The following is a 19,781-nucleotide window of genomic DNA, read 5'->3' on the forward strand; positions in this document are numbered from 1 at the left end:
CCCCAAACCTCCCTCGGCGACCCTGGGTGCTGGGCTGGCAAACCCCGGGGGGGCTGCCGGGGCGGCACCAGCCCGAGGGCGGCCTTGTCCGGCTAGTGCCGCCTGCCAGGTCCGCATGGTGTCTTCCAATCTTCGCTGTGAGGGTGCTGTGCCCTCCCTTCGCCCTGCGCCCTGGGCTGGGAGTACGGGGTCCCAGGCCCCACCCCTAAGTGCGGGGGGCCTCGTGGAGGGCGCTCTCCTTGCGTCTGGCATTCCGGCCGCAGGGCACCTTGCCCTGCACGGCTGCTCTGTTTAGGGTAGGACGTGGGGTGGGGCGGGCGGGGAGTGTCACTGCAGGGGTGCTTCACTGGGCCGGTCCTTGGCTCTGCCCTTTTCTCTCTGGGGGCGGGCCCTGTGTCTTCAGGGCGGTGTGGCACCCCCCCCCCCCCCCCCCCCCCCCCCCCCCCCGGGGCCGGCTCCAGCTCTAGGGGGCAGGTGGGGGGCGGGGCCTCAGGTCTAGCCAAGGGACTGATGTCTTTCCACAAAGGCGTCTGTCACTGACTTGCTGGGCACAGAGTGGCAGGCTTTCCAGCACGTGACTCCTCTCCAGCATGGTGCACTCAGGGCCACCTCTGGGGGAGATGTGGCGGGGGGCCTCGACCTTCTCTCCTGCTGGCCTGAGACACAGCCGCTTCCGGCTTGGCCTGGCGGCCCCCAGGCTTCCCTCCCCTCTGCCCACCCCGCCCCTCCCTCCTGCCCTGCAAGCTTTGTCTCCTCTTGGTGTGGGGCTTCCTGTGGGGCGAGGGATGAGGCGGGAGCCCCTCAGGGTGTTGAGAGCTTCTCGCGGGCCGGAGGACTGAGCCCAGACGAGGCGACCACAGACCTCCACAGGTTGACCCTGGGGAGGTCAGCGGAGGGGCAGAGGCGCCCTACGGGCTCTGCGATCTCTCTGCACACTACCGCTTGTCTTTGTTGATGCGGCCAGGCCGTCAGGCGCGGTTGGGGTCTTCTCCCCCAAACCCTTCCCGCGAGCGTCTGGCTGGCTGTTCCCAGGGGGCAGGCCCTGCCTGGGGTGGCGGTCCCTGTCAGTCCGTGGTTTCCTTAGCCCCGCACGTATATGGTGATGGAGTACTGCGTGTGCGGCATGCAGGAGATGCTGGACAGCGTGCCCGAGAAGCGCTTCCCCGTGTGCCAGGCCCACGGGTGAGTGCTCGCCGCGGGGGCCCGTGGCTCCCCCCTCCCGTGGGGTCACCCACACTCGGGCCCGTCCCGCGTTCGGACGAGTTTTTCCGATCACCGGCGAGATGAACGCTCCAGTGTGTTTTAAAGCTCTGCTTCGGGGGCCCAGTTTGCAGCCTGCCCGGCCCAGCGGCTGTGTCTGCCGACCCTGGTGGGCTTGCTACCTGAGACTCTGGGACCTCCTGGTCCTTGAAAGGCCGAGGACAGTGACCTGAACTGCCACGGGTCAGCTGGCCCTCCTGGGGAGTCACACCACTCCAGCCCCGCTGCCGGCCTGTGTCGTGAGGGAAGGGGAAGCTGGCAGAGTGAGCCTGGGTCCCTGGCCCCAAGGGGCCCCTTTAGGGCCATGTGGTCACGTCCAGGCAGAGTGATTGTGGGGACACAGCACAGCCCTCGGGCCGATGGGGAGCGCAGAGAAGGGCTGCCTGGAGTGGGGCGGCAGCGGGGGCCAGGGAGCCCTCCTCGCCTTCCCCAGGTGGGACCAGGAATGGCTCAGATTGGTCAGCGTCCCTCTGGTTCCCTGCTGGGCCACCCATCCTGTCCTTCCTGTTTGCGGGGCCCCGATGTCTCTGGTGCCGCGGGGTCGCTCCCGGTGCCGAGGGGGACCCGAGGGGCAGGATCGAGGTTCCTGGTGGGGCAGGTCACAGAAGTCATGTCCCCCCAGGTACTTCTGCCAGCTGGTGGACGGCCTGGAGTACCTGCACAGCCAGGGCATTGTGCACAAGGACATCAAGCCAGGCAACCTGCTGCTCACCACGGGCGGCACCCTCAAGATCTCCGACCTGGGTGTGGCCGAGGTTGGTGCGCCTCCCTTAGCGCCCCGGGGGGGCGGGAGGGGGCGCTCCCGCGGGGGCTGCTCCCTGAGGTCCGCCTGGCGATGCTGCAGGCCCTGCACCCCTTTGCCGAGGACGACACGTGCCGGACGAGCCAGGGCTCCCCAGCGTTCCAGCCCCCTGAGATCGCCAACGGCCTGGACACCTTCTCTGGCTTTAAGGTGGACATCTGGTCGGCTGGGGTTACTCTGTAAGTGCCCGTGGGCCTCGGTCCCCCTGCTTCACCCCCGCCAGGGGCCCCTCCTGTGCCCACCAAGGACTCAGGCCTGTTTGGGCTTCAGGCTTCTAGAACCGCCCCTCCTAGCGTGTCCCCCAGACACCGTTCCCGGGCTGTGCCGGGTGGCCAGAGTGCCAGAGAAACCGTGGTGCCAAGATGAGAAGCCCCCTGTGGGTAGGAGCAGAGGGGGCCGCTCCCCGCCTTGTGGGGTCCTCGGGATTAGCTGTGTTGGGGGTGCACACGGCCGGGCCTTCCTCCTCGGTCGTGAGGGCTCGTACTGGTACGTTTGCCCCGGTTCACACCCCAGGGCCACTGCTGTTGTCTCGAAGCAAGTGTTTCTGTCCTGACTCTACGCCGTCACCCCGGAGGAGTCTCAGACCGTGTCCCCCAGTTCTGCTCGTCCGTCCCTCGGGGCACATCCCCGAGCACTTCTGCGTGAGCAGCGGTCAGCGTGGTGCCTGCCACAGAGGGCAGGCCCTAACTTTCCAGAACCTTCCCTCCTGCCTCTTGCAGGGCGGCTGCCGGCCGACATGGGTGTTTCATTTCGTTTTATTTTTGTTTTTTAAGTATTTATCTGTTTTTGAGGGAGTGAGAGCAGAGGGGCAGAGAGAGAGAGAGAGGGAAAGAGCGAGTCCCAAGCAGGCCCCGCACTGTCAGTGCAAAGCCTGACGCGGCGCTCAGTCCCCCGAACCGTGAGACCACGACCTGAGCCAAAATCAGGAGTGGGACCTTTAAACGACTGAGCCACCCGGGCTCCCCTGTTTCGTTTTATTTTGTTGAGAGATCACTCCTACGCTGTAAGAGCCACCCTTTTAAGGGGTCCGGTGCAGTGGTTTCTGGTGTTTTCAGAGTGGTGCTGCCACCACCACCACCACCTATTCCAGAGCATTCCCGTCACCCAGTGTGAGGCCCTACAGGTGAGGGTGGTTTAAGGCTCCTGTGCCAGGCTGGTCCCAGGCTGGGGCTGCAGGAGAGGCCCCAACTGACCGGGCCTCTCTCCTTCCCCTTGGGGGCGAAGCTATAACATCACGACAGGCCTGTACCCATTCGAGGGGGACAACATCTACAAGTTGTTTGAGAACATCGGGAAGGGAGACTACACGATCCCGGGTGACTGCGGCCCCCGCTCTCGGACTTGCTGAGAGGTGAGGCCCTCGGGACGGCACCTGTGGGGCTGGAGGTGTCGGGAACGGGCTGCCAGCGGGTGTTGGGGGTCCTGGGGGTTTTCTACAGACCACTGGCCTCTGGAGAGCTGGGTTTCATCTCTGCAGCCCCACGCCCCACATGCCCGGCCTGTGTCCCCCCCCCCCCCCCCCCCCCCCCCCCCCCCAAGGAATGGGCCCAGTTAGTGGAGAGTGGCTGGCAGGATCAGCTCTGGAGGCTGAGGCTGAGGCTGGGAGGGGCATTGCTGACTTCCTTGGGCCCCACTGCCTGCTTGGGGCCTTGGTTCCACCCTCTTCTGGCCCCCTAGCCCCCCCCCCTCGGCTGGTTTCTTCCTGCTGCGTGTCCCAGGCTGTGCAGCAGGGGGCGCTGTGCATCCGACGCAGGGCCCTGGCCAGGGCGGCACCTCCCCTCCGCCCCGCAAGGGGCGGGGCTGCCACAGCTGGCCTCCTGGGGTTCCTCGATGTTTGTTTTCAGGGCCCGGTGGGTGATGATCTGGCTCATCCAGAGCACCCCCTCAGGTGTGAGTGGTACCTAAGAGTTGTCACCGAGATAGCGCCTTGGGGTCTGTCTCTGCCTGTAGTCCTTAGGCTCTGGCGTGTAACTGACTTTACGCTCGGCTCGCGTTGGATGTTCGGTTTCTAGACCTCCTGTGACTTCAGTTGAAGGAGTAGATTCACGTTACCTCACGTGCTCTTGAGGGTTTCCCGATAACTGAGGCAGGCCGGCGCTTACGTTTACGTTAAGATGAAACGAGGCTGGGGCCGAGGCTGGGGCTGCAGCGGCCGAACTCCAAGCGCTGGGCAGCCTGTGCGGCCCCCCCTCCCTCTGGGGCCCTGCCCGGACAGCCACCCCAGGACCCGCGAAGGCGACTGAGCACGCAGCCCAGGGTGTTCTGGGAACGGGGGAAGCAGCTCTGCCCTGTTCCCGGTACGCGCTGTGGCCCAGCCCGCCTGCTGCTCAGACCTGGCCTTCTCCCCCCACCCCATCCCCCGCCCCCAGTTCTCCTTGGAAGCTCCTGGGCACTCTGGAGGAGGGTTGTGATGTCCACCCTCCTTGTCCTCGAGTGCGCCCAGAGCATGGCCCTCTCACCTCCCCTCACCCCCCACGAGGGCTTTCTTTTCCACCGAAGGTCATTTCAGACACGGCTGAGGTGGCAGACGGCGCACTTTCTCTTGACAGGCAGCGGCTGGTTGGTGGTTTCTCTAAAGGAAGCTTCCTTTGCTCGGTCCGTTACCGCCCTTACTTTTATCAGCGCTTGAAATAGCCCCCATCGGGGTGCTTACGTAGATGGCAGAGGGCATCAGTAGTCCGGTCCCTCACCTCCAAGGCATTTGCCCTAAGGCCGAGGTGGCCCCGGGGTCATGGTCTGCAGATGCCCCTGCACCGCAGCCAGGCCTGGAGAGTACCATCCGGGCCCTGAGGCCTGGGGTCCGACCAGCTCTCCAGATCGAATCGCCGTGCGGTTTGGAGAACAAAGTTGTCCTCCGGGTGTGTGACGTGCCGAGCTCTCAGAGCTGTCCCCCCCCCCCCCCACCCCCGTGTGGAAGCTACAGGCTCTGGGGTGGGACCTGCCCCCCAGCGCCAGACCCTTGTGCGAACATCCACAGCGCGTCGCCCTCTTGGCCTCCGTTCGCTCCGGCTGCCGTCTCGGGGACCGTCCGTCTGGTCCTGGCTAGCAATGCTGACCGCTAGCGTCACCTGCCTTTTGCCGGCCGGGGGCCAGCAGAGAGTGGGCCTGCGTGCTTGACTTCCCTGAGCACACGGACAGGTTCTGCGTCGCTGCGGCGGGCCTGCCCTGCTCCCCGGTGGCCCTGGTGTCCACCTTCCTGCCGGCAGCCTCGTGGGGCCCGGGGCTGTGCGCACCCAGTGTTCGCAGTTATGGACTCTGCGTGTTGGCCCCATTGCCCGGGCCGGCCCTACTGGTGGAGGCCAGGCCTGTGGGGGGCTGGCCGGGGGCGGGGGGAGTGCCTGGAGCACCGAGCTGGGGCTCCCTTCACACGTGCCCGCACCCCTTCTCCTGGGGGTGTCCTCTGGGCACAGGCTGACACGGGCTGGGGCTAGGGCCACGCCCCCAGCACTGACTCCCCACGCCCTGCTGGTCTGTCAGGGATGCTGGAATACGAGCCAGCCAGGAGGTTCTCCATACAGCAGATCAGACAACACAGGTGAGTGTCCCGTGTGGGGCCGGCCGTGCTGGTGGGGGTGGGTCTGGGGGCACGGGGGGTGCGCGTGGTGGGGGTGAGTCGGGGGTTGGGGTGCAGGGGCTGTGCACGGTGAGAGAGTGGGGGGTGCACGTGGTGGGAGCGAGTGGGGGGCAGGGTTGGGTTATCTGGCCGCTCTCTTCCCCTGGCTTTTAGGCTGGGCCTGAAGTTGGGAGGTGCCCCGTGTTGAGGGCGGGGGAGCCCCTGCACTGTCCTGACCTGTGACTTCCACAGCTGGTTCCGGAAGAAGCACCCGCCATCAGAGGAGCCCGTGCCCATCCCGCCAAGCTCGGACTGCAAGGACCGCTGGCGAGGCATGACGGTGGTGCCCTACCTGGAGGACCTGCACGGCTGTGCGGACGACAATGGGGACGAGGACCTGTTCGATATCGAGGACGACATCGTCTACACTCAGGACTTCACGGTGCCCGGTGAGTGCGGCCGCTTCGCGGCCTGGCCCGGGGGCCCCTGCCCACGGCAGCAGGGATCACGTCCCCGGAGGGGACCCTCCTGTGTTCTGGGGAGTGCAGACCGCGTCCCGCCGGGCGGTGAGAGATGGGGGAAAGCCCCTCCGACGGCCCGAGAGGGTCCAGTGGCCCTCCTGGTGCCCGGCCGCCAGCCCTGACGCGTGTTGCCTTGCTTCCCCAGGTGGCGAGGAGGCGTCTGAGGCAGGGCTTAGAGAGGAGAGAGGCACGCAGAGGAGCCAGTGTTCAGACCTTTCTGGAGAGGAAGCTGAGGCCGGGGGCGTAGAGCAGCTCGGGGCGTAGTGTAGCGCTGCTCCCCCCTCCAGTGCCGTAGAGGCCAGGCCTCGGCACCCCTGCCTCCCTCCTTAAGCCTGTGCAGCTGCCCGAGCGCCCCCCCCCCCGGCCCCTCCCCCACCCCCTCCCACAGCGCTCACAGCTCTGTTGTGTCCTGGGGCCAGCCTGTCGGCTCCTGTCATAAAGGTTTCCCACGCTGTGCGTGTGGGGGTGATGCCGGTCTCCCTTTGTGCTGGCTCGTTTGCCAGGGGTGAGGATTCTATTGAAAGAATTGGCGTGTGGAGGTGGCCTGTGTGGTGGGTGGGCCCCCGGGAGACCCCACTGGGCAGTAACGCCGTGGGCCCGGCGCCGTTTTCCTGCCAGAGCCGGGGCGGGGATCATGGGTCCCACTCCTGTGGGGGGGCGTGCTTGGGGTTTCTGTGACAGCCCGTCGTGGCCGGCCGCAGGGTCATCTCAGAGCCAGCGCCTGCTGGACCCCGAGTTTCTGTGGCTTTGGCTCAGCCGTTTCCCTACCGGGTCCGGGGCCCCAGGAGTCCCGGGAGGTGACGTGTACGGAGTCCTAGCTGTGGGAGCCCCGGCCTTCAGAGCTTCCGTTTCCCGTGGAGAGTGAGGACAAGGCGTCCTGCCTCTCAGAGTCGCTGGGGTGTTGTGTCAGGAACCTGTGAGGGGCCCTCGCTGGTAGACAGTCTGCTGTCCCGGGAAGGCTGAGTGAGGACCCTGCCCAATCCCCAGAACCTCGCCAGACTATACTGACCGTGTATGTTGGCTCCCGTGTGCCCTTTGGCCCGTGTGAGAGGCCAGGGGCTGCCTTTGACGGGTAGGGAAGGGCGCACCCGAGGGCAGCTCTCCAGGCTTGGAGCCACATGCCTGGCCGGACGATGTCGTCCGTGTCAGAAGTAGCATAGTCCTGCTCCAGGACCAGTGGGGTTTTCTCTGACCTCCTGTGGGTCAGCGGTGGGCTGCGCTGGGGCCAAGATCCCTCCTCGCTTCAGTCCCGGTGGGGTGCTTCCGCTCAGAGGCTCTCAGCTGCTTGGCCTCGGTCTCCCCGGACTGTCCCCACTGTGGAGGTCTGCCGCCCACCCTGACAGCTGGGTGCCGGGCCTCGGGCTGGGGTGGAGTGGGGGCTTGCCGGCCGTGCCCCAGTCCCTTGAGGGCAGGGAGGCCGGGTCCTGTGCCGCCTCAGCCACAGCTGCTGTGCCGGTGGCTGGGTTCCCGGTGGTCTGTGCAGAGCTGCCCCCGCCCCCCCCCCCCCGTGGCCCCTCCTCCATCAGAGCAGGGTTCCTGGCCCCCCCAAGGGCTTTCCTCAGCAGGAGCCTGTCAGCAGTGAGGAGCTCTGACCTAGGATGCCATGTTCCAGAAGCTGCTGTCAGGCAGTGGGACTCTTGGCCCAGAGGGGGCTCTGTGCTGGGGAAGAGGTAGGCTGGCGGCAGCCGTGGGCAGCTTTCCACCTGTGTCGCAGCAGGGCGGACTGTGGGCAGCAGGCCGATTCTCCATGTGCACTGAATGAGCCACTTGGGCCCTGGCAGGTTGGCCAGCTCCTATGCGCCTTCCCCTCCCCCGCCCCCGCAGCTCGGGCAGGCAGCCCCAGGCCCATGGCTCCCCGGAGGCCAGCAAGGGCTGGTGCCACCCAGTTGAGAGTAGGGACCGGCAGGCCCTGGGCCCCGATCTCTTCATCCCATGCCCGGCACGGGGAGTCGAGGCTGGCGTTCGTGGGAGAGATGCCTGTCGCACACCTGGCCTGAGCCAAGCCCCGAGGGCCCAGCCTGGTGTGGCCTCTGCGAACAGGCCGAGCCCAGGGCCCTGTGCCCCAGGTCCCCGGTCCCTTCCCCGTGTGCTGGGGTGGATGGTGAGCACTCAGCCCACCTGGTGCAGACACCCGGCTCAAACCTGAGCAGGCAGGTGAGCGTGGGCCGGGCCCCCACCTCGGTGGGCTCCCTCTAGCCACATGAGGGGCCCTGTGGGCGGGGCCGGGGCGGGACAGGCGGGGCAGGAGGTGGAGGAGCCCGGAGGGGCAGAGAGGACCTAAGCCCAGGCAGGCGGAGACGTAGCCTGCGGGCTGGGGGGCCCTGGGGGTGTTGGTCTTGGGCCCCCATCAGCCCACACTCGCCTTCTCCCTCCTAGGACAGGTCCCAGAAGAGGAGGCTAGTCAGAACGGGCAGAGCCGGGGCCCGCCCAGAGTCGTGTGCGTGAACGGCACGGAGTCGGCGCAGCTGAGCGCCAAGTCGAAGGTGGAGCGCCGGGCCAGTGCCGCCTCCAACCCCACCCGCAAGGCCTGCTCGGCCAGCAGCAAGATCCGCCGGCTGTCGGCCTGCAAGCAGCAGTGAGGGTCGCCGCCCGCAGGTAGGCCGCCTCGGGGACCCGGGGGGGATGGGACGCACCGAGGGCACCGGCCCACCACTGCTGACCAGGGCCGGTTCTGCCCTTCACCGTTCTGTCGGTCTTCGTCCACCGCCACCAGCATCTGGGCCAGAGGTAGAGGAACTCACTTGCTCTAGGACCCTGGCTGGGGGTTCGGGGGTGGGGGGTGGCTTGGGCAGCAGCATCTGCGAGCAGGAGGCGGGCCCCTCACAGGAGCCGCCTGTCCTGCCAGCCCTGGGTGATGCTGGACTCAGCCCAGAGGTGTATGAGGCGCCGGGTGGCCGGGTGGGAGGTTGGGACGTCTTGGGTTTGGCTCGCGCTGTCACCCCGGTGGCCGCTCGGCCTCCTCCACTTCCTCTTCCTGCTCCTGCCTGCCCCAGTCCAAGAAGGTGTATGTGGAGGGGAATCAGGCCCCAGGGGTGCAGGAGAGCTCATCGTCTGCTCAGGGTGCAGGCGGGGTGCCCTCTCCCAGGGTGCTGCCCCCGCCCCCCCTCAAGTGGCCCTGGAGTGCTTATCTGCCAGCATCAGAACCAGCCAGGCAGGCTGAGAACTGCTTCTTCAGGGAGGCCTGGCTCTCTCTGTGGAGGGTGGTGCTTAACCCCAGTGGGCAGGGAGTGAACCACAGGGTGGCCCCTCAAACCAGTGCGACCTTGCCTGGTCTCTCTGGACGCCTGACAGCTCCGTGTGACCAGGCCTCAGTTTCCCCCACCCTGTCAGCGGGCCCCAGGGTGGGCCCTGCCTCCTGAGATACAGAATGTGTTTGCTGGCCCAGGAGTGACCCATCTGTTCCCGTCTGCAGCCCGTCTCATCCAGGTGCCACGGCCCAGGTCCTCAGTCTTCCCATCGACTGCTGGCCCACGTCTGCTGCCCAGAAAGGCCGCCACCACACCCTCCTTGCCGACTGCCCCTCAGGAATCCAGGGGTCCTGGAGGGCCGTGGCTGGGGGGACAGCAGGGACTGGGGACTGGCCTTCCCCTCATGGCCAGTGAACACGGCCTCTCATTGACTTTGCAGCCCTGTGCTGAGCCCCCTCCCCGGGCCTCGGGAGGAGGGAGAGCGCCGGCACGCGGGCCCCGCGGGAAGCCCCTGCCATGCACTTTACGTTCAGACTACTGGTCCTCGCCCCACCCCTGACTTCTTCTTACTCTGCTCCACGTTAGCGCCTCCCACACCTAGTGATGTGTTCGGACAAACCACAGCCACAGCAGGAGCCAGTAGAACAGGGCCGTCAACCGAGATGCATGCCCAGAGCCCAAGGGAGCCAGGCGGCTGCCTTGTCTTTGTTGTTCGGTTGGTTCCTTTTCCTTTTTCTAAGAAAAAATAAAGCAGGTGGATTTGAGCTGATTGTGAAGGGTGTTTGGGAACTGTTGGGTGGTCCTCTCATGGGCTTCACAGCCCGGGGGGGCAGGCTGGGCTCTGCAGGTCTTGCCGGCTGGCAGGTGGTCGGGTGGTGGGAACTGGGGCTTCCGAGGGGGTCTGTCTTTGGCCACGCTGGACAGGAGTCCCCTCAGTGGTGACCGGTCTCCCCGAAGCTCCCCAGGGCCCTCGGCTCCCCAGTGCAGCAGCCGGGGGCCTGATCGCAGGACCCCGACCCTCTTTCCAAGTTCTCTGTGCCCCTGGGTCCCCAGAGAAAACCCGAACTAAGCAAGAGTGTGCAGTAAATATTTATAATCAACCAGAAAACAAACACAAGAAACTCCATCACTGGATGGTACACAGACGGCACGAAGCTCCGAGGGGAGGGGCGGGGTGGGGCGACTCGGCCGCAGGCGAGGGCTGCCCCATCTTTTGGCAATAAATAAAGCTTGGGAAACTTGAAACCTTGGCCGTTTGGGTTTTGTGTCTTAAAACATGACAGAGTTCCGGCTGCTCTTTGGACGGTGCACCTGCGGGGCGGGCGGGTGGCCCACTCACATGCTTTGGGTGGGCGTGGGAACTCGGCGGGAGGGGGTGGCGGCGAGGCGTTGTTTATTGCTCGGAGGGGGCGCAGACTGCCGCGAGCACATGCCGCAGTGAGGTAAACAGCTTCAGGGGTTCGGCGGCTGCGGCCTCCACCCGACCTGCGCTGCAGAGCCGGCGCCGGCCGGCCCCGATCTCTCCGGAGCCCCGGGCCCTAGAGGGCCCGCGCGCGTGCGCCCTGGGAAGGCCTTCAGCGCGTGCAGCCCAGACACGCCTCGAGGCTCCACTGGTCCTGGTAGGGGCGCCCTGCGCATGCGCCGCCCCGCACCGCCCGCCCCTGCCCCAGGGAGCAGGTCCTGCGGGAGCGCCTCCCGGTGCTCTGTGCCCGAGACGCCACCACTCAGAGGCTGCTGTCTAGGGTGGAAGGCAGGTGAACGTTCTCCCCGGGAGCCCGAAGAGGAGAGCCTGCCTCGCCCCCTCCAGCCGAGCCAGGGCCCTGCAGCCTCGCGCTTTGGGAAGCCACAGGGCACCTGCTAAGTGCCCAACGGGGACCGTGTGCGCGTGCCCACCAGAGGCAGCTCGAGGGTGTCACGAGGACGCGAGCACAAGCACGTGGGGACGGCCAGAAGACCTGCGCGCGTGCGCGCGCGAGGCCCCGCGGCCCCAGCGCTCGCGCCCCGGAGCGTCGCGCCCCAGGCGGGTCCCGTGGCAGGGGTCCCGGGCGGCGCCGGAGAAGCTGACGAGGTGGGTGCAGGAGGCAGGGCTTAGGCAGGGCTGTGGTCGGGAGACGTGGGCGCGGCGGCGGCCAGCGTGGGAGCGGTGGCGATGGGCTGGGCGAGGCGCGGCGGGAAGAGTCTGTCATCGAGGCCAGCCGCCAGCTTGTCCAGCAGCGTCCCCGGGGGCCCGACGCACAGGCTCGAGCCGGGGCAGGTGCTGCTGCCACCGCCGGGCTCCTCTTCGATGACCGGGATGGCGGGCGCGGCCGGTTCGTCGCCCGCGCGGCCCTCTGGGGGGCAGTCGACGCTGTCGCCTCGGCGCAGGGGCGCGCGCGTGGGGCGGGAGTCGGCCCCGAAAGGGGCCGCGGGCGGGGCAGGGGTCGTGGCGCGCGCGCCGGGGTCGCTGTGCTGCCGGCCGCGCTGCTGCCACTGCTTGCGCGTGTGGGGGTGCGCGCGCGCGCGATGGCGCGTGGCGCAGGGCAGCGTGTCGTCGAAGTGCGGGTCGTGGCGCAGGAACTCGTGGAAGAGTGCATCCGTCTTCTCGTCAATGCTGTAGTCGCGGCGCGGGGCGCGGCGGGGCCAGGCGCGCGGGCTGCGGGGCCGGACGGGCGCCTCGGTGGGCGCCGGCGCCCCCTCGAAGCTGGTGCCCACAGTGGCCGTGCGGCCGGCGCTGGTGAAGGAAGAGCGCTTCTCGGACGCGCTGAGGAGCCCGTCCTCGCCGGCGCCGCGGCCCTCAATGCTGGCGTAGCCGCTGTCCATCTGCAACAGCTTTCGCGGACCTCCCGCCTCGCTGTCTGCCGGCCGGGGGGTGGGGGGCGGCGAGGGCGGTGGGAAAGTGGGCACGGTGGTCCCGGAGCCCGAGCCCGAGCTGTCGCCGCTGCGCACCGAGTCGCGGTCGTTGCCACTGCTGCTGTGGTCCGAGGCGGCAGCCGCGTGCAGCTCAAGAGAGGCTCGCAGGCTCCAGATATCCCGGTAGGTGGTCTGGGCCTGCTCTGGCCCCGAGTCCCGCTCACCATCAGATTCCTGCTGCTGCTCAGGCCCCGCACCACCACTGCGCTCGGGGGGAGACTCGGGGCTCGCTCCTCCCGCGGCGCCCGCCTCCTCCGCTGCCTCTAGCCTGCAAGCCAGGCCGCAGCAGTCAAGAAGGCTGTGTGCGCCCCTGCACGTTCTCCCCAGCCACCCTGCCTCTGGGTCCGGAAGGGTGGGCGCCGGTGGGGACCCCCTAGGCTCGGCCAGGCTCTGCGGAGAGCGGATTTTAAGAAAATGCTGGCGGTCCCTGTTGCAGGGGGTGGTTTCTGGATCAACCCCAAGCCTTCCTGGCACCTGCCTTTCAATCGTGGCTTTCTTTTTTTTTTTTTTTTTTTTTTTTTTACACAGTATCTGACCCAAGCACCTGCTGGCGTTGCAGGTGGCTGGCGCCGCACCCACAGAGTTAACATTCCCCTGTGGCGCTCCCCTCTTCCTAACACCTCAGCGGAGAAGGAAGTGGCTGGGATGGACGGGGCCAGGCGGGAGTCCAGCTCGGCCCCTACTCCCCAGCGGGACTACTCAGGCAGCTGCACCACCCCAGTACCTCCGTCTGTGGGGCTGGGGGAGGGGGTGCTGCTGGCAGAAGTAGCCACAATTTCTGAGAAGAGGCCATCCAGCCTTCAGGAACATGGGCAGGAAGGAAGGGGCAGCAGGCCACAGCGGACCCCTCGGGGCCGTGGACTCTACCAGGGAGCAGTAATATCCAAGCAGGCACACGCCCCTGGCAGCCCTGCCTGGGCAGGCGTCCTGTCCTGGCGACCCTGTGGCCATCGTCCAGGGCCCCACCTGCCCCTCTGCCCTTACCCAGTCTCCCCCAGTTTCCCTCTTCTGGTCCTTGCTGGAGAGGTGGCCCCAGTGAGGCAGTCTCCAGGAGGGACGATGGAGCTGGAAGAATGTGATAGGTCTGCAGGGTGGGGAAAGCCCTCCCCAGGCCACTTAGCGGGGGACTGGGTGGGGCGGGGGCCCACAGGTCCACCCCTGACGCTTCTATCTACTACAAAATACCTGCCGAGAGCGGGGGATGGGCTGGCGGGGCTGGCCAGAAAGGGACGGGGGGGCGGGAAGGCCACCGTGTCGCCTGCGCTGGCGATGTACTGGATGAAGTCCATGTGGGGGGCGTCCCCCTCCTCCTGCTCGGTGCTCTCGCTGGCTGCCCGCTGCCGCTGGAAGTGGTGCCGCTTGGGGGAGCCTGTGCAGAGGAAGGCGCGTCAGCCTGCCCGAGTCCCTCCCGGCCGTGGGCTCAAGGAGCAGCCTGGGTCAGGGGTGCGCTGAGGTGCCGTGGCGGTAGCGGGACCCCCAAGCAGCTCTGGCCACGAAAGCATGGCCGGAGCAGGTCTGCACTGGACACCTGGAGGCGGGCGCCGCTGAGCTAAGAGGCAGAAGCCGGGACACGTGGGAGGATGAGGGACAGGCTGGCGGGGGCCACCGAGGGGAGAGAGGGGAGGCCTCTTCTGCCAGCTCGACCTCCACCCACGGGCCCCCTGGAGGGCCTAGGCGAAGCTCTGGTGGGAAAGGGGGGGGGGGGGGCGGGGGACAGTCACCCGGCAAACAGGCCCCAGGCACTTGCACACCTATGCCTGACTCTAATCACCCTCGGGGGCCACGGGCTCCGTCTCAGCTCCCAACGGCAGTGCAGTAGGCCGCCTTCCCCGCCCAGGAGCGCCTCGGCCAGAACTCGCTCCTCCTCCCCTGCAGCACTAGCTGGCACCAGGCCCCGACGAGGGGCTTGTGCTCTCTCCTTAGCTCTCCTGACCCCAGGACCCCCCACCTCCACAGCGCCGCCTGTCCCGGCTCAGCTCCCTTGGGCAGGGGCCTGTTGGTACCCGCCGCTCAGGGTGGCCACCTCCCCACCCCCGACACGTGCTCCTGCTCTGGGCTGAGAATAAGAAGGCCCTATAGCCAGGGCTCCACGAGACCAGAGGTCTACAGGAGGGAAGAGCTGCCACGTTAGTTCAGGGGTGGGTGCACTACGGCTCGCAGGCCAGATGGGCCCACGACCTATCATCCTGAAGACCGTTTCGCACCGGCCCATCCCTGCGTTCGCTTAGACACGCAGTCTGTGGCTGCTCCCACGCTGCCCGGCCAGACAGACCACGGATCCAAAACCGCTACGGTCTCGCAGCTTGCAGAAAAAGCTCACCCATCTCTGCCGTGGTCTGACGGTGCCCCTGCTTTCCTGGAGCAGAGCGCACGGCCCAACCAGCTGTAAGCCCTGGGGCAAGATGCCCAGTGGCCAAGGGGTGCTGCTGGCCAGCCCGGGGCAGGAGCCCGAGGCCCCTGGGGAGCAGTGACCCCTCCCTGTGCAGAACCTCGCTCTGTAAGGCTGCCCGGGGCTGTACTCTCCGGGCCCTGGTCTCTACCCAGGGCCGCCGCTCACCTCTTGTGTCCAGACTAGATGCCCGCTGGCTGGGGTCCAGCTTCCATTTCTTGACCTTGAAGTACGGGCTGGCCCCGTCCAGGCTGGTGTGGCGCCGCAGGCGGGTGAAGAAATGCAGGACAGGTCCTGCCCCGGAGCCTGGACCTACCTCCTCGGGTCCCCCTGTGGCCCCCGACCCGACGGGCTTGGTGCTCCGGGCGCCTGCATCCGCCTGGAAGGAAGGAGGGAGGCGGTCAGGCACAAAGACCCTCCCAGTGCTGCCCCAGCCTGGGCCGCAGCTCTGCGCTCCCCCCTCCCCACCCCCAGTGCAGAGGGGGAACACACAGCTCTCAGCGGGTGGGTGGCAGCTGGACTAAGCTCAGGGGTTCAGCCAGGCGCTGGGCAGCTCTGTGGTCCCCAGCCCCGGACAGACGGGCTCCTGAGGACGAGTGTCCGAGAGCACGCGTCCCTGGTCTGACGAGTGCCCCGCGCGCGTGTTCTACGCCCTGCCGGCCCCTCTCCCTCCCACGCAGGGGGACCGGGCAGGAGCAAGGGAAGCCATGGCAGGGGGGAGGCCACAGGCTGACCTCGGTCCTGGGGTGGGGCAGGGAGGGGAGGGGCCGCTCGGGGGCCCTCACCCAGGCGCCTTCCCCGGAGTCGCTGGACGCCAAGGGGCTGATCTCGAAGTCGGCAGGGCCCGCGGCCGAGTTGTAGGGGTCACCTGGCAGGGCGGAGCTGGGGCCCACAGAGCGGCCGGTGAGGGCCTTCCCCGGGGGCTGGGGGAGGAAGCAGTAACAGGTCAAAGAGCACGGGTGCGTGAGGGGGAGCGCTGGACCCACAGCCCTCTGTGCACCCCGGCCAGGCGCCCCCTCCCTGTCCTGAGGTGCGGGGCCCAGCCCAGAGGGTGGGTGTCCCGCCCGCTGAGCACCAGGCTGGCGGCCGCCCGCACGCTCACCTGGAATATGGCGAGACTGGCCTTGGGGGCGGCAGCGGCGTGGGGGGGGGTGGTGGCGCTGGCTTCACCCGAGTCGCACTCGTGGATGGTGATGATCTTGAGGGGTGGCAGGTGCAGGTGGGTGAGGCGGGCATTCTTCAGGTGGTGGAAGTCCCCCTCCGTCAGGGTGTACCTGTGCCCGGCACGCCTGCCCGTCACCACGCCAGCCGGCCCCCCGTGCTCAGCCCGAACCCCCGAGCCCGCCCCTGCTGCCGTCCCTGTTGGTTTGGGGTCGGGGGCGGAAGGCAGGACCCGACTCCCAGGGAGCCCAATCGCAGGGCATCAGGCTCCCACCCCTCCCCAGGGACTGGCTCCCTTCGTGCTGCGCCACTCCTTACCGACGCCCCTTGTCCTGTGACTTCCGACTCTGCTCAAACAGGGCTGCTTCGTTGAAGGACACCCGGCGGCCCGTGGAGCTGGTGGACAGGAAGCGCTCCGTCTCCGCGTCCTGGCCCTCGGGGTCCTCCCCCCTGAAGTCAGGGTCTGCGAGGAGAGCCGAGAGGGTGGGCCCCGGGCGGGCCTCGCCTGGTGCTGGACCGGCGACCGCTGGGGGGTGGGTCGGGGAAGGGTCGAGGGGTGGGGCCCGACTGAGCGCTGGGACGGGGCAGGGGCGAGGTGGGCACTCACACATCCGCTCACACACTCACTCGCTCAGCACGCGCCTGTGAGCACCTACGCGGGCTCTAAGGAAACAGAGATGAGTCGGAATCGAGCTGCGCCCAGTCTGGTGGGGGAGACAGACAGACACAGCCGGTCAGGCGGCCCAAGGGGGCGGGCAGGAGGGCGGGCAGGTGGGCAGGGGTCAGAGCCTGGCGGGGCGCCGCACCTTGGGCTGGATGAGCGCTGCTGTCCAGGTACGTGGTGGTGGTCTTCTCTGCTTCCTCCATGGCTCTGGGGAGAGACCGCGGGGGGCCCCAAGGTGGGACGGGGCAGGCAGACAGTGCTGCCCGAGCTCCTCCCGCCAAGCCGCAGCCCAGGCAGCCCGCACTCACCCGGCCCCACACAGGCCCCCGGATGCCCGCAGAGCAAGCCGGCGCGCACGTCCCCCTCCTCCCCACCCCCCGCTGGCGCTCCCAGGGGGGCCCCACGGCTGGGTGGGCTGCACACCTGTTGAAGCGCCGGTGGACCTCCCAGCAGCGCCTGCACAGGAGCAGGACTCCGGACAGCACCACCAGAGTGCCACCGACAAAGAGCGACAGGACCACCACCAGCAGCACGTAGTTGTTGAGGATGGGGTCAGGCTCCGCCTGTGGGCCGGCAGGGGTCAGGACCGCTGGGGGCGGCCTCCGGAGGCCCGGCCCAGCCCGCCCCGCCCAGCAGCCCCACTCCGGGCCCCCTCACTCACGGTGGGGCTGCTGGTGGTGTTGTCCCACCTCGAGGTCAGGGCAGCCGTGGCGGCGGTGCTTGCGGCGGCGGTGGCCATGGTGGGCGTGGGCTGCATCTTGAAGCTGGGAGGAGGGGCCTGGGGTGGGGGGGGGGACAGGGCGTGCTCAGACCAGCTCCTCCGCCTGCTCTCCCTCCCGGCTCCCAGGGAGAGGGAGTGGGAGTAAGAGTCCACAGGGGGGCGGTGACTCACGGAGAGGTGGAGGAGAGCCCCGGGGCAGCCCCCACCCCGCTTAGATCGACCCCGGGACCTCCGTTTCCCCCTGCTCAAAACGGGGGAGGCGTCTGCTCTCCACCACCTCCCCAGCCGGTGGGGCCGGCCCGGCGAGCTGGCCGGGAAGCCTGCCCGGAAAGGGGGAAGCACTCCTAGGAGGAATAGGGAAACTGAGGATGTCAGCTCGCTCCCGCGAGACCCAGGAGCCCTGCCTGCCCCCTCACGGGAGAGGAAGGGGCTGCCCCAGCGCAAGAGGCTGGTTCCGCGGTAGCGGTACAGGGACCGTGGAGGGGGGCGGAGGCACGGAGCTCAGGGACTACCAAGTCACGACTCCCGGAGGTAGCTGTCCCCCCCCCCCCACCCCCCCCACCCCCGGTGCTAGGGGGAGCGAAAAGGCCAAAGAAGGCGCATGTGTTCCCAGCCCTGAAGAATCTGGTTCCCATGGCGACCGAGCCAGCGGGCCGAGCGGGGAGGGGGAAGTGGGGGGGGGGGGTTGCCAGGGAGCACTGGGGAGAGGAGGGGGCGCGGGGGAGGGAGGCCTCCTGCAGGGCGGCTTGAGCCGGTCCTGGGCGGCAAGATGGCTGCTGCAGCGGCCTCCCCGCCGGTGCCCAGCGCGGGGCCCGGCGCCTCGGCGGGCGAGCAGGCCAGCCTCCACCTCTGCCTGGCGCTAGGAGTAAACTGAGGCCGGGGACGGGAGCTCAGCCCTCGGCAAAGGGACTGCTCGCACGTTGCACCTGACGGCCCTCCCCAACTCCAGCTCCTCCCGGTGGGAAGGACCGGGGACTGCACTCCGGGATCTCAGGGAGCAGAGGCCGGGCCGGGATGACCAGCAGCGCTCAGCAGGCAGGGCGTGCGTTCGGTCCTTCCCCAGAGGAAAGAGGGAACCTGTACATAGGCTCCCTCGTCCCCGACGCTTTCGGGTTTAACCCCACTCGACAGCGGGGTAAAGAGGCCCAGAGACGGGGGGCGGTGGGCACTGGCGAAACCCAGGCGTTCTCAGCGCCGCGGTCCGAGAACGGCCCGGCTCCCGGGTATCCTCTGGGGGAGGGGGCGCGCGTAAGTAGGTCGGGAAATGAGTTCCGGCTGTAGGGGGAGGGGGCAGGAGCGCAGGGACCGTGACAGGAGACCAGAAAAGATGGCAGGAGGCCGAAGGGGAAGAGAGGTGGACTCGCGGGGGTAGGCGGGGACCGGAGCCGAGGGCGGACGCTCCCCACGGGCCCGCCCCTGAGGTCCAGCCGGGCCTCCCCGAGCTCGCTCGCCACCGCGCCCATCCCCGCGCCCCCGGCCGACCCCGGGGACGAGCACGGCGAGCCCTGGAGGAGAGGCAGGAAGCCAGACTCCGGGCGCATCCCCGCTTCGGGCTAATCCCGGAGACTGGAGACGCAGACGCCATCACCCTCGCTGGATCTCACAGGGGAAACTGAGGCCGGGGGAGGGCGTGGGCGGGGGAATGTTCCTTTCCAGGCCGCGACGGGGGATGCAGGTTGCCTCCCCCACGCCCGCCCCAGCCCCCCACTCCCACCCCCTCCCTCCGGTCTCGCCGCCTCGCGGGAAGGGCCGGTGGTCCGGAGCCAGGTCGGGCCCCGGAGCCGGCGGCGATCGCGGGCCGCACGGCCCCCCCGCCTGCCCCCGCCCGCTTCGGCGTATCCCCGGGCCCGCCGCGCCTACCTCAGCGCCGGGGCGCGCGGCCCATGGGGGGCGGGCGGGCGGGCGGCTGCGCGGCGTTCCCGGCGGGCTCCGGTGCCCGGTGGCCGCGGAGCAGGCGGAGAATTTATGAATGGAGAGCGCGGCGCGCGGGGGAGGCAGGGCGCAAGAGGAGGGACCGCGCACGTGACCGCGTTGGCGGCGAGCCCGCTCCGACCCGCTGGGTGCCACCCGGTCCCGGGCAGACCGCCCCCGCCGCGCTCGCTGCCGCGTCTGGCTCGCAGCGCGCCGGCCACCGCCTCCCCTTCCCTTCCGGCGGGAGTGGGGGGCGGAGCCTGCGCTCCCGGACGCCCCCTCCCCACTCCGAGCCTCCCTCTCCCGCGGCCGCTGAGTCTCCACACCCTCCCCTGCGGCACTGCTCCGGACCCTCGCCAGGGTCCGAGGGACCGGGGGCCGGGAACGTAGGGGAGGAGACGGGTGCGTCGGCTTCCCCTCCTTCGCCTCCCCCAACTTGGGGGCCCCCAGGATGCAGTCTAGGCGGTGTTGGACACATGCCCCCCCACTTTCTCCCCCAATGTGCTGCAAACATTGCCAGGTTCACCGGGCGCTCTGCCTGTGGGGACGAGCAATGGGCCAAGGTAGTCACTATAATCTCTGCTGAGTGCCACCAGGGCCTTCGCAGCCCCGGGGTGACATCAGAACTACTCTGGCAGAAACTCCATGTCTGGTGAATCCCAAAGCTGCTCCCCCTTCTCCTCAGAGAATAGTGCTTCATCCTTCTAGATGCTTAGGACACC

General features: G+C 68.4%; 2 protein-coding genes across 5 annotated transcripts in view; one reads left to right on the forward strand and one right to left on the reverse strand.

The window, feature by feature from the left end:
* STK11 (serine/threonine kinase 11) overlaps positions 1-10,088 on the forward strand; it is an 18,942-nt gene extending 8,854 nt beyond the window's left edge. The window contains 9 exon segments of the mRNA XM_081790578.1: positions 1,085-1,182; positions 1,883-2,015; positions 2,105-2,241; positions 3,287-3,384; positions 3,387-3,413; positions 5,540-5,597; positions 5,868-6,064; positions 8,513-8,731; positions 9,549-10,088. Coding sequence (XP_081646704.1) covers positions 1,085-1,182; positions 1,883-2,015; positions 2,105-2,241; positions 3,287-3,384; positions 3,387-3,413; positions 5,540-5,597; positions 5,868-6,064; positions 8,513-8,715 — 951 coding nt within the window. The 3' untranslated portion in view covers positions 8,716-8,731; positions 9,549-10,088.
* Positions 10,089-10,400: 312 nt separating this feature from the next.
* CBARP (CACN subunit beta associated regulatory protein) lies at positions 10,401-19,367 on the reverse strand. Of its 4 annotated transcripts, XM_078443742.2 has the most exons (11): positions 19,009-19,367; positions 17,089-17,205; positions 16,851-16,990; positions 16,570-16,634; positions 16,082-16,226; positions 15,705-15,876; positions 15,337-15,525; positions 14,771-14,981; positions 13,399-13,582; positions 13,198-13,278; positions 10,401-12,481 (listed from the first exon to the last, which is right to left on the reverse strand). In XM_078443742.2, exons 2-11 carry the CDS (start codon positions 17,182-17,184, stop codon positions 11,413-11,415), a joined length of 2,352 nt encoding a protein of 783 aa, XP_078299868.1. In that variant the 5' UTR covers positions 17,185-17,205; positions 19,009-19,367; the 3' UTR covers positions 10,401-11,412. The 4 variants fall into 4 exon arrangements, with proteins under 4 accessions (XP_078299868.1, XP_078299867.2, XP_078299866.2 ...); XM_078443741.2 differs by lacking the exons at positions 13,198-13,278; positions 19,009-19,367 and adding an exon at positions 17,661-18,157 and having other exon boundaries at positions 15,388-15,525; XM_078443740.2 differs by lacking the exons at positions 13,198-13,278; positions 19,009-19,367 and adding an exon at positions 17,661-18,157.
* Positions 19,368-19,781: the final 414 nt, after the last annotated feature.

Source organism: Panthera onca, chromosome A2 (genome assembly GCF_046562875.1).
Source record: "Panthera onca isolate mPanOnc1 chromosome A2, mPanOnc1 haplotype 2, whole genome shotgun sequence".
Lineage (NCBI taxonomy): Eukaryota > Metazoa > Chordata > Mammalia > Carnivora > Felidae > Panthera > Panthera onca.

What these genes read in the sequence shown, in the direction of transcription:
- CBARP (XM_078443740.2), bottom strand. Translation starts at nt 17,783, where the DNA reads ATGGGAACCAGATTCTTCAGGGCTGGGAACACATGCGCCTTCTTTGGC. An exon ending in GTCCACCGGCGCTTCAACAG is followed by an intron (nt 16,635 to 16,850) that starts GTGTGCAGCCCA and finishes GTCTCTCCCCAG; the next exon opens with AGCCATGGAGGAAGCAGAGA. An exon ending in ATCTAGTCTGGACACAAGAG is followed by an intron (nt 13,583 to 14,770) that starts GTGAGCGGCGGC and finishes TCCTCTGCACAG; the next exon opens with GCTCCCCCAAGCGGCACCAC.